This window comes from Oncorhynchus kisutch, linkage group LG14, assembly GCF_002021735.2.
Source record: "Oncorhynchus kisutch isolate 150728-3 linkage group LG14, Okis_V2, whole genome shotgun sequence".
Lineage (NCBI taxonomy): Eukaryota > Metazoa > Chordata > Actinopteri > Salmoniformes > Salmonidae > Oncorhynchus > Oncorhynchus kisutch.
In genome coordinates, this window is record NC_034187.2 from 65,553,189 (window position 1) to 65,568,476 (window position 15,288).

The 15,288-nt window shown below is 40.6% G+C and overlaps 1 protein-coding gene across 4 annotated transcripts in view; it reads right to left on the bottom strand.

Moving 5' to 3' along the window:
• Positions 1–10,585: 10,585 nt before the first annotated feature.
• The window catches only part of LOC109903473 (PHD finger protein 14), a 109,486-nt gene continuing 104,783 nt past the window's right edge, over positions 10,586–15,288 (bottom strand). For all 4 annotated transcript variants that reach the window (XM_031788782.1, XM_031788781.1, XM_031788780.1 and 1 more), the window contains exon 20: positions 10,586–12,148. In XM_031788782.1, coding sequence (XP_031644642.1) covers positions 12,056–12,148 — 93 coding nt within the window. In that variant the 3' untranslated portion in view covers positions 10,586–12,055. The remainder of the gene's footprint in view (positions 12,149–15,288) is intronic.

Genomic DNA, 15,288 nt, shown 5'->3' on the forward strand with positions numbered 1-15,288 from the left:
CAGCCTTGTCCTCGTCAACACTCACACCTGTGTTAACGAGAGAATCACTGACATGATTTCAGCTGGTCCTTTTGTGGCAGGGCTGAAATGCAGTGGAAATGTTTTTGGGGGATTCAGTTCATGTGCATGGCAAATAGGGACTTTGCAATTAATTGCAATTCATCTGATCACTCTTCATAACATTCTGGAGTATATGCAAATTGCCATCATACAAACTGAGGCAGCAGACTTTGTGAATATTAATAATTGTGTCATTCTCAAAACTTTTGGCCACGACTGTAGACAGGTGTGTGCCTTTTTAAATCATGTTCAATCAATTGAATTTACCACAGTTGGACTCCAATCAAGTTGTAGAAACATCTCAAGCATGATCAATAGAACAGTGTTTAAACCCTTTACAATGAAGATCTTTGAAGTTATTTGGATTTTGACGAATTATCTTTGAAAGACACGGTCCTGAAAAAGGGACAAAACACAAAAGAACAGATGAGCATGCTTTGTAATGTTTCTAAAACAATAAATGTATTACTAGTAAGAAGTAATGTGGTGTATTGTTTCATTTCATTACATTTTTTTGTCATTTAACCAAAATATCCCAGATGAGACAAAAATGTTCACCTGCCACATTAAGGGCGGGAGGTTACCGTGGTAATGCAACTGTCATGTTTGTGCCTTTGAGATTGAGTCTGACTAGCATCCACATAGTTTCTCTTCCATAGTAGTTGAAACTCAAACATTGAAAAACAACTTACCTTGTGAACAAAACAATGTAAATAGCCAAGGAACACAAGGACAAAGTCTCACTTCAGTTTTATGTAAATTAATGCCTGTGAGCAGCGCTTCTAAAAATGAATCTGTCACTCAGCTCTTCACATGCACACGTACAGCCCCCAGCCAGGCAGTGATGCAGAAATACTTTGCACATTTTACAGTGTGCAATATGTTCAGGTCAGGGAGATAGAACAATATTCTCTAGATTACCATAGTAGCTAGCCATAGCCTACAGACAATGCAAATGACACAGAAACTCCCGGCACACGAAACCTCAGCTCTGGGCTGGCGGGCCCTCAGACAGGCTGGGTGACAGTAAAATGCGCATACTAATAGGCCGATTTGCCCACCATTGGAATCATATTTTAATATTATACAATTTCATAACTTAAATAATTACATATGCCATGCCGAGCAAGCCATATCAGTGTTTGAAACCTGGAAATGTTACATCTTGCCTTGCTTTTAATAGCCTACAGCCAAAATCCAACAATAGAAAAAAGCGAAGATTTCCTGATATGCCATTGAAACCCGCATTTCTTATTCTACTGTCCAAAGGCAGTAAGGCACAATCCTATTGTTGCATCTTCAGATATTCCATCTTTCTAAGTTTCTACCATTAGGCTGTCTATCCATCTCATCTGTTTTGTTGGTGTAATTTGAGCAATTTTTATTTATTTGGGCTGGTAAAAAAATCTGAGTGGCTGGTAGATTTTTTTATCTGCCTGACACAGTAGCTGGTGAAAATTTTAGGCCGTGGTTGTTACGAAGTGGTGGTGCTCAAAAAGGTCAAGGGGACCATTTTTCAGTGACTGAAGATGGAGGGCGAAGCAGAGAAAGTGAAAGCTGGGGAACACACACGTTCTTTATTGTATATTGTTGTGTTATGTTTTTTATTAATGGGACAGCTGGTGGTGGAATGTAATGTCTCTAACTTAAATTTAATCAGTGACCAGTTCATAATAACATTGTTCTCTCTTAGATATATTCTATACGTGGTTAGCATGTTCAATTAATACATTTTATTAATGTAATGGATGCTTATTAAGATGCTAAAAGTTTTTTTCTTAACAAATTAAGCTTATGTCTCAGAAATAGACCATTTACTTTAAAAAAGCACTGCAAATGACCTAGACCCATGTTGGCATATCAAAACGTTTACAAATATATATATTAAAATTTTGGGATGGTTCAAGTTCAGTTTGGGACAGTTGAAATTACACTCCGGGACAATAAGGGGACCGTGAGGAAAAAAGTTAGTAGTGAGCCCTGCAGGGATGATATCTGTATTTTCAAATGACATGTCTTGAAAACTGAATTGCTGACAAGCAAAACATTTTGGGACTATGTCAACAGTGGACTAATGAAACAAATGGTTGGAATTTTATTTTAAGCAGCCCTGTAAATCTATAACATGGTCAAGTTAAGAAAACATAAAACGAACATCTATTCATAAAGTGGACATATGTAATGAAACAGCTGTTTTTGTTGAGCACATCTCCTTGAACCTGTGTATGGCCTCAACAGGATCTCATAGTTTCACTTATAAATTCAGCGTATTATGGATGAATGTCTATTTTTGCCGCAATAATTCCACGTAGTTAAAGGGTTAATTCCGCGTGGTTACAGGGTTAAAACAAAGCTTTATGTTTAGGTATTCATTCTGAGGGGTTAATGTTAGGACTATGGTTTGGGGAAGGCTAAAAACAACATAATAAAAAACAATGCACAAGAAAGATCCAGTATAATGTATTACAAAAATAAAGCGAACTGGATGGAATATGGGGAAAAATGGACCAAATTCATTTTCAATATTCAATATAGAAATGCAACCAAAAAAAATGTATTGAAACTTGTTACAAATGATGGAGTCACATGATTCACCAAATGATATTTTTAAAGAGGAAATAAAGTACTTTAAGAATATGTTTTCATTTCAGACTCCTCCATCTCCACTAACTGAAAATAATTGCATGGATTTTCTCCCCTAATAATAATGTAAAATTAACATCTGTACAGAAAGACTCATGTGAAGGCCAAATTACAGAGGAGGAACTGCTTGAGGCAATTGGGGCCTTTAAGGATGGGAAAACCCCATGGCTGGAGGCATACCAGTGGAAGTATTAAGGATGGGAAAACTCCAGGGCTGGAGGCATACCAGTGGAAGTATTAAGGATGGGAAAACCCCAGGGCTGGAGGCATACCAGTGGAAGTATTAAGGATGGGACAACTCCAGGGCTGGAGGCATACCAGTGGAAGTATTAAGGATGGGAAAACTCCAGGGCTGGAGGCATACCAGTGGAAGTATTAAGGATGGGAAAACCCCAGGGCTGGAGGCATACCAGTGGAAGTATTAAGGATGGGAAAACTCCAGGGCTGGAGGCATACCAGTGGAAGTATTAAGGATGGGAAAACCCCAGGGCTGGAGGCATACCAGTGGAAGTATTAAGGATGGGACAACTCCAGGGCTGGAGGCATACCAGTGGAAGTATTAAGGATGGGAAAACTCCAGGGCTGGAGGCATACCAGTGGAAGTATTAAGGATGGGAAAACTCCAGGGCTGGAGGCATACCAGTGGAAGTATTAAGGATGGGAAAACCCAAGGGCTGGAGGCATACCAGTGGAAGTATTAAGGATGGGAAAACTCCAGGGCTGGAGGCATACCAGTGGAAGTATTAAGGATGGGAAAACTCCAGGGCTGGAGGCATACCAGTGGAAGTATTAAGGATGGGAAAACCCCAGGGCTGGAGGCATACCAGTGGAAGTATTAAGGATGGGAAAACTCCAGGGCTGGAGGCATACCAGTGGAAGTATTAAGGATGGGAAAACTCCAGGGCTGGAGGCATACCAGTGGAAGTATTAAGGATGGGAAAACTCCAGGGCTGGAGGCATACCAGTGGAAGTATACAAACCTTTTTGGATATACTCAGAGGACCATTATTAGCATGTTTTAACCACTCCTATATACATGGTAGATTATCAGACACACAACAAGGTGGTCTGATATCATTATTATTGAAACAGGACCCAAGTAATATAAAGATCTAGTCCATAAAAACAATTGGAGACATCTTACACTTCAGTGTTGTGATGCAAAAATCCTTGCAAAATGCTTGGCGCATAGAATTAAAAAAGTATTGTCAGATATTATTCATCCTAATCAGACAGGTTTTTTACATGAACGATACATTGGAGATAATATAAGACAAGTACTGGAAACAATAGAATACTATGAAATATTGCGGACACCAGGCCTGGTTTTCATAGCTGATTTTGAAAAGGCTTTGATAAAGTACGACTGGAGTTTATATATAAATGCCTAGAATATTTCAATTTTGGGGAATCTCTTATACAATGGTTTAAAGTTATGTATAGTAACCCTAGGTGTAAAATAGTAAATAATGGCTACATCTCAGAAAGTTTTTAACTATCTAGAGGAGTAAAACAAGGTTGTCCTCTATCGGCATATCTATCTATTATGGCCATCGATATTGCCAATGTTAGCTGTTAAAATGTTAGCTATTGCTAATTTTAGCTGTTAAAATTAGATCAAACAATAATATTAAGGGATTAGAAATCCGTGGCTTAAAAACTAAGGTGTCATTGTACGCTGATAATTCATGTTTTCTTTTAAAACCACAATTGGAGTCTCTCCACGGCCTCATAGAGGATCAAGATAATTTTGCTATCCTCTCTGGATTAAAACCAAATTATGATGAGTGTACTATATTACATATTGGATCACAAAAAAATGCAAATTTGACATTACCATGTAGTTTACCAATTAAATGGTCTGATGGAGATGTGGACATACTCGGTTTACAAATCCCAACAGATAGAAATGATCTCACAATACATTTTTATAGAAATTTAGCAAAAATAGACAAGATCTTGCTACCATGTGGGAAAATCCCCCTGATTAACTCTTTAGTCATATCACAGTTGACCTATTTGCTTATGCTTTTGCCTACCCCTAGTGACCTGCTTTTTAAATTATATTAACAAAAAATATTCAATTTTATTTGGAATGGCAAGCCAGACAAAATTAAAAGGGCCTATTTATATAACGAATATGAATTCGGAGGGCAGAAATGATTAAATATTAAAGCATTAGACTTCTCTAAAGGCATCAGTTATACAAAGGTTATACTTAAATCCAAATGGGTTCTCTAGTAAATTGGTAGGAATGTCTCATCCTATGTTCAAGAATGGCCCTTTTCCCTTTATTCACATTACACCTGCTCACTTTCCATTGTTTGAAAAGGAAATAATCTCCAAAATATCATTACTTTTTAAACAAGCCTTAGAAAGTTGGTTGTAATTTCAGTTTAATCCTGAAAAGACAGAACAAATAATATAACAAATATTGTGGCTAAACTCAAATATACTAATTGACAAAAAAAACATATTTTTTGTAGAAATGTTTTAAAATATATAATTTTAGTGACTGATATCATAAATAGGACTGGTGGAGTTATGTCACAAATGCAGCTAACACATACATATGGAAATGTCTGCTCTACCCAAAATTACAACCAATTAATTGCAGCATTACCACAAAAATGGAAGAGGCAAGTAGAAGGAAGTAAGGAACTTGTATGTCGGCCTTGTATTAAAGAACGCAATTTTTAAAAGAAAAGTGTGATAAATAAAAACATATACCAATTTCATTTAAGGACCAAAAAACTGACAGCTGTGCCATATAAACTGCAAAATAGTTGGGAAGAGATTTTTGATGTACCCATTCCATGGCACAGGGTTTATGAATTGATACGCAAAAACATGCCGGATTCAAAACTTTTAAATTACTATACAAAATTCTTACAACCAATAGAATGTTATATATATGGGGGATACAATCTTCCCAGCTCTACAGATTTTGCTGTGAGGAGGCAGAGTCATTAGATAATTTATTTTGGTATTGTCCATATGTAGCTCGTTTTTGGTCACAGTTCCAAGAATGGCTGAAGAATTGCAACATTTGCCTAGAACTAACGCTGCAGACAGCAATACTGGGTGATTTGAAAAGCCATAGTCAATCGATCAATAATATAATAATTATTTGAGAAAAATGTTTTATTTTTAATGAACTTTATAATATGTAGAAGCTATGAGAATAGAAAGGTTCAGTACTTTGTGAAATATCACAGCACAGTTGAAAAATATATGACAAATAGAAATCCAAAATGGATGATGTTGAGAAATAGATGGGAGTTGAATGGAGCTGAAGGGTGGGACTAATAACAAAATAAACAATGTAAAACATACGGGGTCTGTAAAATGTATATACAGTGGGGCAAAAAAGTATTTAGTCAGCCACCAATTGTGCAAGGTCTCCCACTTAAAAAGATGAGAGAGGCTTGTAATTTTCATCGTAGGTACACTTCAACAATGACAGACAAAATGAGAAAAAAAATTCTCAGGAAAATCACATTGTAGGATTTTTAATGAATTGATTTGCAAATTATGGTGGAAAATAAGTATTTGGTCAATAACAAAGGTTTATCTCAATACTTTGTTATATACCCTTTGTTGGCAATGACAGAGGTCAAACGTTTTCCGTAAGTCTTCACACACTGTTGCTTGTATTTTGGCCCATTCCTCCATGCATATCTCCTCTAGAGCAGTGATGTTTTGGGGCTGTTGCTGGGCAACACGGACTTTCAACTCCCTCCAAAGATTTTCTATGGGGTTGAGATCTGGAGACTGGCTAGGCCACTCCAGGACCTTGAAATGCTTCTTACGAAGCCACTCCTTCATTGCCAGGGCGGTGTGTTTGGGATTATTGTCATGCTGAAAGACCCAGCCACGTTTCATCTTCAATGCCCTTGCTGATGGTAGGCTTTGCTACTTTGGTCCCAGCTCTCTGCAGGTCATTCACTAGGTACCGTTCTTGTGATCATTTTGACCCTACGGGGTGAGATCTTGCGTGGATCCCCAGATCGAGGTAGATTATTAGTGGTCTTGTATGTCTTCCATTTCCTAATAATTGCTCTCACAGTTGATTTCTTCAAACCAAGCTGTTTACCTATTGCAGATTCAGCCTTCCCAGCCTGGTGCAGGTCTACAATTTTGTTTCTGGTGTCCTTTGACAGCTCTTTGGTCTTGGCCATAGTGGAGATTGGAGTGTGACTGGTTGAGGTTGTGGACAAGTGTCTTTTATACTGATAACAAGTTCAAACAGGTGCAATTAATACAGGTAACGAGTGGAGGACAGAGGAGCCTCTTAAAGAAGAAGTTACAGGTCTGTGAGAACCAGAAATCTTGCTTGTTTGTAGGTGACCAAATACTTATTTTCCACCATAATTTGCAAATAAATTCATAAAAAATCCTACAATGTGATTTTCTGGATTTCTTTTCTCATTTTGTCTGTCATAGTTGAAGTGTACCTGTGATGAAAATTACAGGCCTCTCTCATCTTTTTAAGTGGGAGAACTTGCACAATTGGTGGCTGACTAAATAGTTTTTTGCCCCACTGTAGGTTCAGAAATATTGTGAAATAGCACAGTTACAAATACAAATCAAACTGGATGGACATCAGAAATAGAGGAAGGACTAAAAACAAACAAATATTACTATTGTAAAATAGATTGTGTCTGTAAAATGTGTATAAGATGTATAAACTGAAGGTAGAAGCCTAAGTGTTTATTAGTTTACTCCAATTGGGGGAAGGATGGTAGGGTTTGCAGGGAATAATAAAGGTATATTCTTAAAAAAGTATGTATATCTATATAGGTATATATGTGTATATGTATGCTTACGTGTATGTATATGGATATACATATTTACCCCAAAAATATATGGCGGATTGGAAATGATGCAAACAATTCCATTGATGGAAGCAACAATCTTTCCGTGATATTAAGCTGATCCACCCCATTAAAAAAAACAACCCCCTGTTTCCATCAACTATCATCAAGTTTTCTCCCGGCTTGATAGAAGCTCTGTGAACCTTCTCCGCTGTGCAATCTGGTTTCCGAGCCGGTCACGGGTGCACCTCAGCCACGCTCAAGGTACTAAACGATATCATAACCGCCATCGATAAAAGACAGTACTGTGCAGCCGTCTTCATCGACCTTGCCAAGGCTTTCGACTCTGTCAATCACCATATTCTTATCGGCAGACTCAGTAGCCTCGGTTTTTCTGATGACTGCCTTGCCTGGTTCACCAACTACTTTGCAGACAGAGTTCAGTGTGTCAAATCGGAGGGCATGCTGTCCGGTCCTCTGGCAGTCTCTATGGGGATGCCACAGGGTTCAATTCTCGGGCCGACTCTTTTCTCTGTATATATCAATGATGTTGCTCTTGCTGCGGGTGATTCCCTGATCCAACTCTACGCAGACGACACCATTCTATATACTTCCGGCCCGTCCTTGGACACTGTGCTATCTAACCTCCAAACGAGCTTCAATGCCATACAACACTCCTTCCGTGGCCTCCAACTGCTCTTAAACGCTAGTAAAACCAAATGCATGCTTTTCAACCGTTCGCTGCCTGCACCCGCACGCCTGACCAGCATCACCGATGGTTCCGACCTTGAATATGTGGACATCTATAAGTACCTAGGTGTCTGGCTAGACTGTAAACTCTCCTTCCAGACTCATATCAAACATCTCCAATCGAAAATCAAATCTAGAGTCGGCCTTCTATTCCGCAACAAAGCCTCCTTCACTCACGCCGCCAAACTTACCCTAGTAAAACTGACTATCCTACCGATCCTCGACTTCGGCGATGTCATCTACAAAATTGCTTCCAACACTCTACTCAGCAAACTGGATGCAGTTTATCACAGTGCCATCCGTTTTGTCACTAAAGCACCTTATACCACCCACCACTGCGACCTGTATGCTCTAGTCGGCTGGCCCTCGCTACATATTCGTCGCCAGACCCCCTGGCTCCAGGTCATCTACAAGTCCATGCTAGGTAAAGCTCCGACTTATCTCAGTTCACTGGTCACGATGGCAACACCCACCCGTAGCACACGCTCTAGCAGGTGTATCTCACTGATCATCCCTAAAGCCAACACCTCATTTGGCCGCCTTTCGTTCCAGTTCTCTGCTGCCGGTGACTGGAACGAATTGCAAAAATCGCTGAAGTTGGAGACTTTTATCTCCCTCACCAACTTCAAACATCTGCTATCCGAGCAGCTAACCGATCGCTGCAGCTGTACATAGTCTATCGGTAAATAGCCCACCCATTTTTACCTACCTCATCCCCATACTGTTTTTATTTATTTACTTTTCTGCTCTTTTGCACACCAATATCCCTACCTGTACATGACCATCTTATCATTTATCACTCCAGTGTTAATCTGCAAAATTGTAATTATTCGCCTACCTCCTCATGCCTTTTGCACACAATGTATATAGACTCTCTTTTTTTCTACTGTGTTATTGACTTGTTAATTGTTTACTCCATGTGTAACTCTGTGTTGTCTGTTCACACTGCTATGCTTTATCTTGGCCAGGTCGCAGTTGCAAATGAGAACTTGTTCTCAACTAGCCTACCTGGTTAAATAAAGGTGAAATAAAATAAAAAAATAAAAATAAGCAGTGCCCTCTTACTCTGTGCATCACCTGTTTGTGCCCGTCGATGTATAGCCACACGCACACCCAAAACATTAACACGAGTGCTTTTTCTCATTCTTCTCTTTTATTCTTTGTTGTTCTAGACAGCTGGCTGTTGAGCACATCTCCATCTGCTATGGAGCCTATCTGTATAGGGACCATTAAGATCTGTTTAATATGCTGCGACGGTAGATAGGGGTGGAGATTGGCGGAGCACACACACACACACACACACACACACACACACACAGATTGACGGGGCACAGGGCGACGGAGCGGGCCACTCTGCCATTAACGTGCCCAGCGCTGTTATTACAGGCCTAATGACATCCCTCTCAGACCGCACGCTGGGAAAACGGTGGCGGGAGGCCCGACTCTACCCTCTGCGGGCGCCAGCCACCAGCCGCCCCCTCCCATCAAAGAGCATCAATTCTAACGTGTCTTTTCCTTTTCCTGAATGAGGGACACACACTCGCTCTCTCTCTTTTCCTCCCCCCAAAAAGAGAGACACAGGCTCTCCAGATAATGTCTTTCACGGTTCAGAGGCTGTACAGGGGTTCCCTCCTGCCTCCCTTGAAATGGGAAAATTAATAGTTCCTCTTTGAAACAAATTGGCATTACACCCCTTAATGCATTAATATCTAGATGCTGCTACCCGCCTTGACATAGGGGCGGGGGTGTGGATGGGGGAGGGGGAGGGTGGGGCGATTGTGAGGCAATGCGATATAAAGATCCATCAGACATCGTTTCATTTATCAACCCTTTTGTGTATGAATGTTACACAAAGAGGCGAGATAGATAGGGAGAGCAGTGTGTCTGTATGGAGGATTGTGAAGATATGCATGAGTGTGTGTGGAGCACAGACCCCTACTAGTGCTGGCCCATGACGGCAGTTTAAATGGGGGTTAGTGTGAATAAATAATATAGAGCAACATATTATGACCCAGGAAAACAGAGAAGGAGTCACCTTACTGTCTCTGGCCCCTCAACACTCCACTACTGTAGGCTTGGATCTATAATGAATCCCAAATGGCACCCTATTCCCTAAATACTTTTGACAAAGTAGTGCAATGATCAAGCATTCAAAGTTTAATGGTTGCCATTTAATTTCCCTTTTCATGACTGCAGTTGTCCGAACGCTTGGTGTAAGGACGGTTCTTTTTTATGTTGACAACAATTCTTAAAAATAAAAAAATAAAAAACCTGGAACGAATGTCATAGGGACAAAAGGAATGTTATTACCATAATATTGTTGTGGAATTGAAGTTTATTGGCACTTTAACGTTTACAAAGTATCTAAATACTCTTAGCAAATGCATATCCTCCCAAAAATACATGACCCTTTCCCTTGTTGCTTTAATGTCAAATCAAGACATACAATGATACCTGTTTAAGTGCTGCCAATGTAAGTCAACGTGTTGACTTGTGTTGTAGTTCCTGGACAGCCTGGGTTATAAGCCAGAGTTTGTTTCCTTTGACTTGTAGTGCAGCCACAAACAAAGAGGATAGCTGAAATGGTTTTGTGCCACCGAACGGGCCACACCATGTGTATGAGGTTACTGACATGTCAGACAGTGTGAACATAAATGCATACACACATTAAAACTAAACTCATAAAAAAAAAAGAGGTCATGACAATCCATAGAGAGAAGACCAGATAGCACCAACAAAAACATTTTAAAACTGGTGATACAAGACCGTGGTGTTCCCATGCCGTACAGAAAATAGAGTTTCAATTCAAAGGTGATGAGAGATTGTATAAGAAATAGTCGACCACACTGAACACTTCACATACCGTGTATGTAAACAGGGCATTGAGGAGATAGTATGATCCCAGATTTGGGAGCAGGCTACTGAGGATAGTGTGAACACCATACTGTATAATGATTAGTGTATGAAAATAGATCTGAAGGAAAATGTTTGGTTGGTCAGGTTCATAAGCAGGTTCATATCCTCTAACAGTCTGACTGGTCTGGTCCATCCAGATACTTTCTCTGGGTTTTATATTTGATTTCATCTTGCTGCAAAATACCGCCACGGACAGATGCACCTGAAAACAGAAATCTAACACTGGACTCCCCCGAATAAAAACCTTCTTAGTCAGAATACATTGAGGAGCTGTTTCATGAAGATCTTATATACAAACCAGAGACACAATCTAGATTGTATATTTCTATGATAAAACCTGCATGTCAGCGACATCATCTCCAGTTACCATAGATTCTAGATTGTATATTTCTATGATAAAACCTGCACGTCAGCGACATCATCTCCAGTTACCATAGCGAGCGTGGGGCTTCAGATCTGTCCTTTTTGAAAATATATACTATGACTTGAATTCCCTCTAAAAGATTCCACGGTACATTCTTTACCAAATACATTCTCTACTCTAAAATATACTGTTCCTCTGGCTACAAAACAAATGTGGTTAGTACCTCTGTACTCTGTCCCATATCTTACTGAGGAGAAAAGTTGTGTTAGCCTGATCCCAGATCTGTTGATGCCATCTTGTTTGTGTTGTCATTAGCTGCAAACCAGCACAAACAGATCTGGGACCAGGCTAGAGATGAGCAGTAATGTCAGTAAAACTGTGAGACATTACAGACTGTCCTGTTACCTACAGATCTTTGAAGTGGAATTGATGACACTGACTGACCGCTGACCAATAACATGAATATCACTGTGCTCAAAGATAAGGTCACACAGTTGTTTTTGTTTCAGTTGGGAATTTCCGTTGGGATGTTGTGCTCTGTCGTTTCCTCTTTGAATGAATCGTCCTCTTCATCCTCCTCACGCTCCTCCTCTTCTTCCTGAAACATAAAACATATAATAGGGTCAACACAGAATATTCAGGCACAGTATTTTCCTCACCTGGGTCCTCAAAATGGGTCTCTGGAAGGTCAAAAATATAAATACCTTTAGACCACAGTTGGACAAATCACATCTGAACTCACAACCATAAATGAGATTTTTAGACAGGTCTGTCTCAATACCAACAGGGATAAGTAGTTAGTGTTGGTAGGCTAGTGTTGTGCTGGTGTTAAAGGCATTGTTCAGCAGCCATTTCCTCTTAGAACAAAGAGCTGTAGTCAGGGTGGGCAGGACTTGACACCCAGCTGATTCAGAAGGGAAGGCAAAGTGAAAGTGACGGTGGCGACAGCCGCAACAGTGACTAAATGACTCTGACAGATGCAATTATCTCCTTCTCTAGAGGTTAATATACACACAGAGTTTGAAAATGTAATGACTGCTTTAAGGAGTGTGTGTGTACGTGCAGCTGGACAGACCTACATGTGGTGTAGGCCTAGTGTAGATTCTTGGTGTGGATGTGAAGGCCCGCTGATTCTTCTAACAGTGTGTATGGTGTGTAGATGTGGTTCTGTTTCCCCTCACAGTATCCTTATAGTATACTCTATATCTAATGACATAGTAGAAAGGTATTGGTACATTCCTCAGTGTAGACTACCCATTATGGCTGTGACGGTCATAGAATTTTGGATGACAGTTATTGATCAGCCAATTAACCACGGTCACCATAATAACTTTTTGAATAGCAAAAAAATATATATATATATACAGTGGGGCAAAAAAGTATTTAGTCAGCCACCAATTGTGCAAGTTCTCCCACTTAAAAAGATGAGGCCTGTAATTTTCATCATAGTTGAAGTGTACCTATCACAGACAAAATGAAAAAAACTAAAATCCAGAAAATCACATTGTAGGATTTTTTATGAATTTATTTGCAAATTATGGTGGAAAATAAGTATTTGGTCAATAACAAAAGTTTCTCAATACTTTGTTATATACCCTTTGTTGGCAATGACAGAGGTCAAACGTTTTCTGTAAGTCTTCACAAGGTTTTCACACACTGTTGCTGGTATTTTGGCCCATTCCTCCATGCAGATCTCCTCTAGAGCAGTGATGTTTTGGGGCTGTTGCTGGGCAACACGGACTTTCAACTCCCTCTAAAGATTTTCTATGGGGTTGAGAACTGGAGACTGGCTAGGCCACTCCAGGACCTTGAAATGCTTCTTACGAAGCCACTCCTTCGTTGCCCGGGCGGTGTGTTTGGGATCATTGTCATGCTGAAAGACCCAGCCACGTTTCATCTTCAATGCCCTTGCTGATGGAAGGAGGTTTTCACTCAAAATCTCACAATACATGGCCCCATTCATTCTTTCCTTTACACGGATCAGTCGTCCTGGTCCCTTTGCAGAAAAACAGCCCCAAAGCATGATGTTTCCACCCCCATGCTTCACAGTAGGTATGGTGTTCTTTGGATGCAACTCAACATTCTTTGTCCTCCAAACACAACAAGTTGAGTTTTTACCAAAAAGTTATATTTTGGTTTCATCTGACCATATGACATTCTCCCAATCTTCTTCTGGATCATCCAAATGCTCTCTAGCGAACTTCAGACGGGCCTGGACATGTACTGGCTTAAGCAAGGGGACACGTCTGGCACTGCAGGATTGGAGTCCCTGGCGGCGTAGTTTGTTACTGATGGTAAGCTTTGTTACTTTGGTCACATTCACTAGGTCCCCCCTGTGTGGTTCTGGGATTTTTGCTCACCGTTCTTGTGATCATTTTGACCCCACAGGGTTAGATCTTGCGTTGAGCCCCAGATCAAGGGAGATTAACAGTGGTCTTGTATGTCTTCCATTTCCTAATAATTGCTCCCACAGTTAATTTCTTCAAACCAAGCTGTTTACCTATTGCAGATTCAGTCTTCCCAGCCTGGTGCAGGTCTACAATTTTGTTTCTGGTGTCCTTTGACAGCTCTTTGGTCTTGGCCATAGTGGAGGTTGGAGTGTGACTGTTTGAGGTTGTGGACAAGTGTCTTTTATACTGATAACAAGTTCAAACAGGTGCAATAAAATGCAAATTAATTACTTAAAAATCATACAATGTGATTTTCTGAACTTTTGTTTTAGATTCCATCTCTCACAGTCGAAGTGTACCTATGATACAAATTACAGACCTCTACATGCTTTGTAAGTGGGAAAACCTGCAAAATCGGCAGTGTATCAAATACTTGTTCTCCCCACTGTATATATACATACATCTTTAAAGATGCACATTTTCTTCTCTCCTGCATGTGTTGCTGCTGCAGGGAGGGGGGCATTACCTAAGCAAATGAAGACTCGTTTGCTAAAACACCTGGCTTGTTTCAGCAAGGAGAAACAAAGTTGGACTCAACCTCACAAATGCCCAGCCGTCCAGTCTTCCGTCAGCTGTTCATTCCACACAAAAAACAGTTATGGCAGTTATTTTATTTTCATGACGGTGTTTATCTCTGACCATCAGTTACATGGTTATAAAGTCATTGTGCCAGCCCTACTCCTATGGTAGTTATTATAACACAGGAGAAAATCTCCCCAAACTCCCAAGTGCACTTCAACAGCAGCTAATTGGGCCAATTGAGTATTTAAACATCAGATTGCAGTCCCTATTAGCCCTGGTCAAAAGTAGTGCACTGTATAGGGAATAGGGTGGAACGCAGCCTAACTACGAAGCAGAGTGGATCTCCCAGGCTTGATAACTGCAAGACATTAGCAGTGGAGTCGTAAATCAGCCAGGGCCAGAGTTTAGTTCTGGTTCATATATCACCCTGTAACTCTCACACACCTTGTCTGTGTCTCCTCTATGGACGCACTTTTGATATGCAGCCTCCCACCGGTAAAAAATGCCTTACTCTTTCCTGAACTCAGGATACTTCTCCACCTCCCTCCTTCGGCCGGGCCCCACCCGCGGGCCGATATAAATCTATCGTTGCCAGGGACAACATGTCGTGAACCTCGGCCGACGTACGTATCGGGCCGTGCCATCCACCAAATCTCTCGGACAAGCCTGCCAATTTTCCAATTACCTGTGGCACCATTCACTATCTCATCCCCAGGCAATGAGGAGACAGGAGGCGAGGAGAGGCCAGGCTGGCCAATAGCTAGCG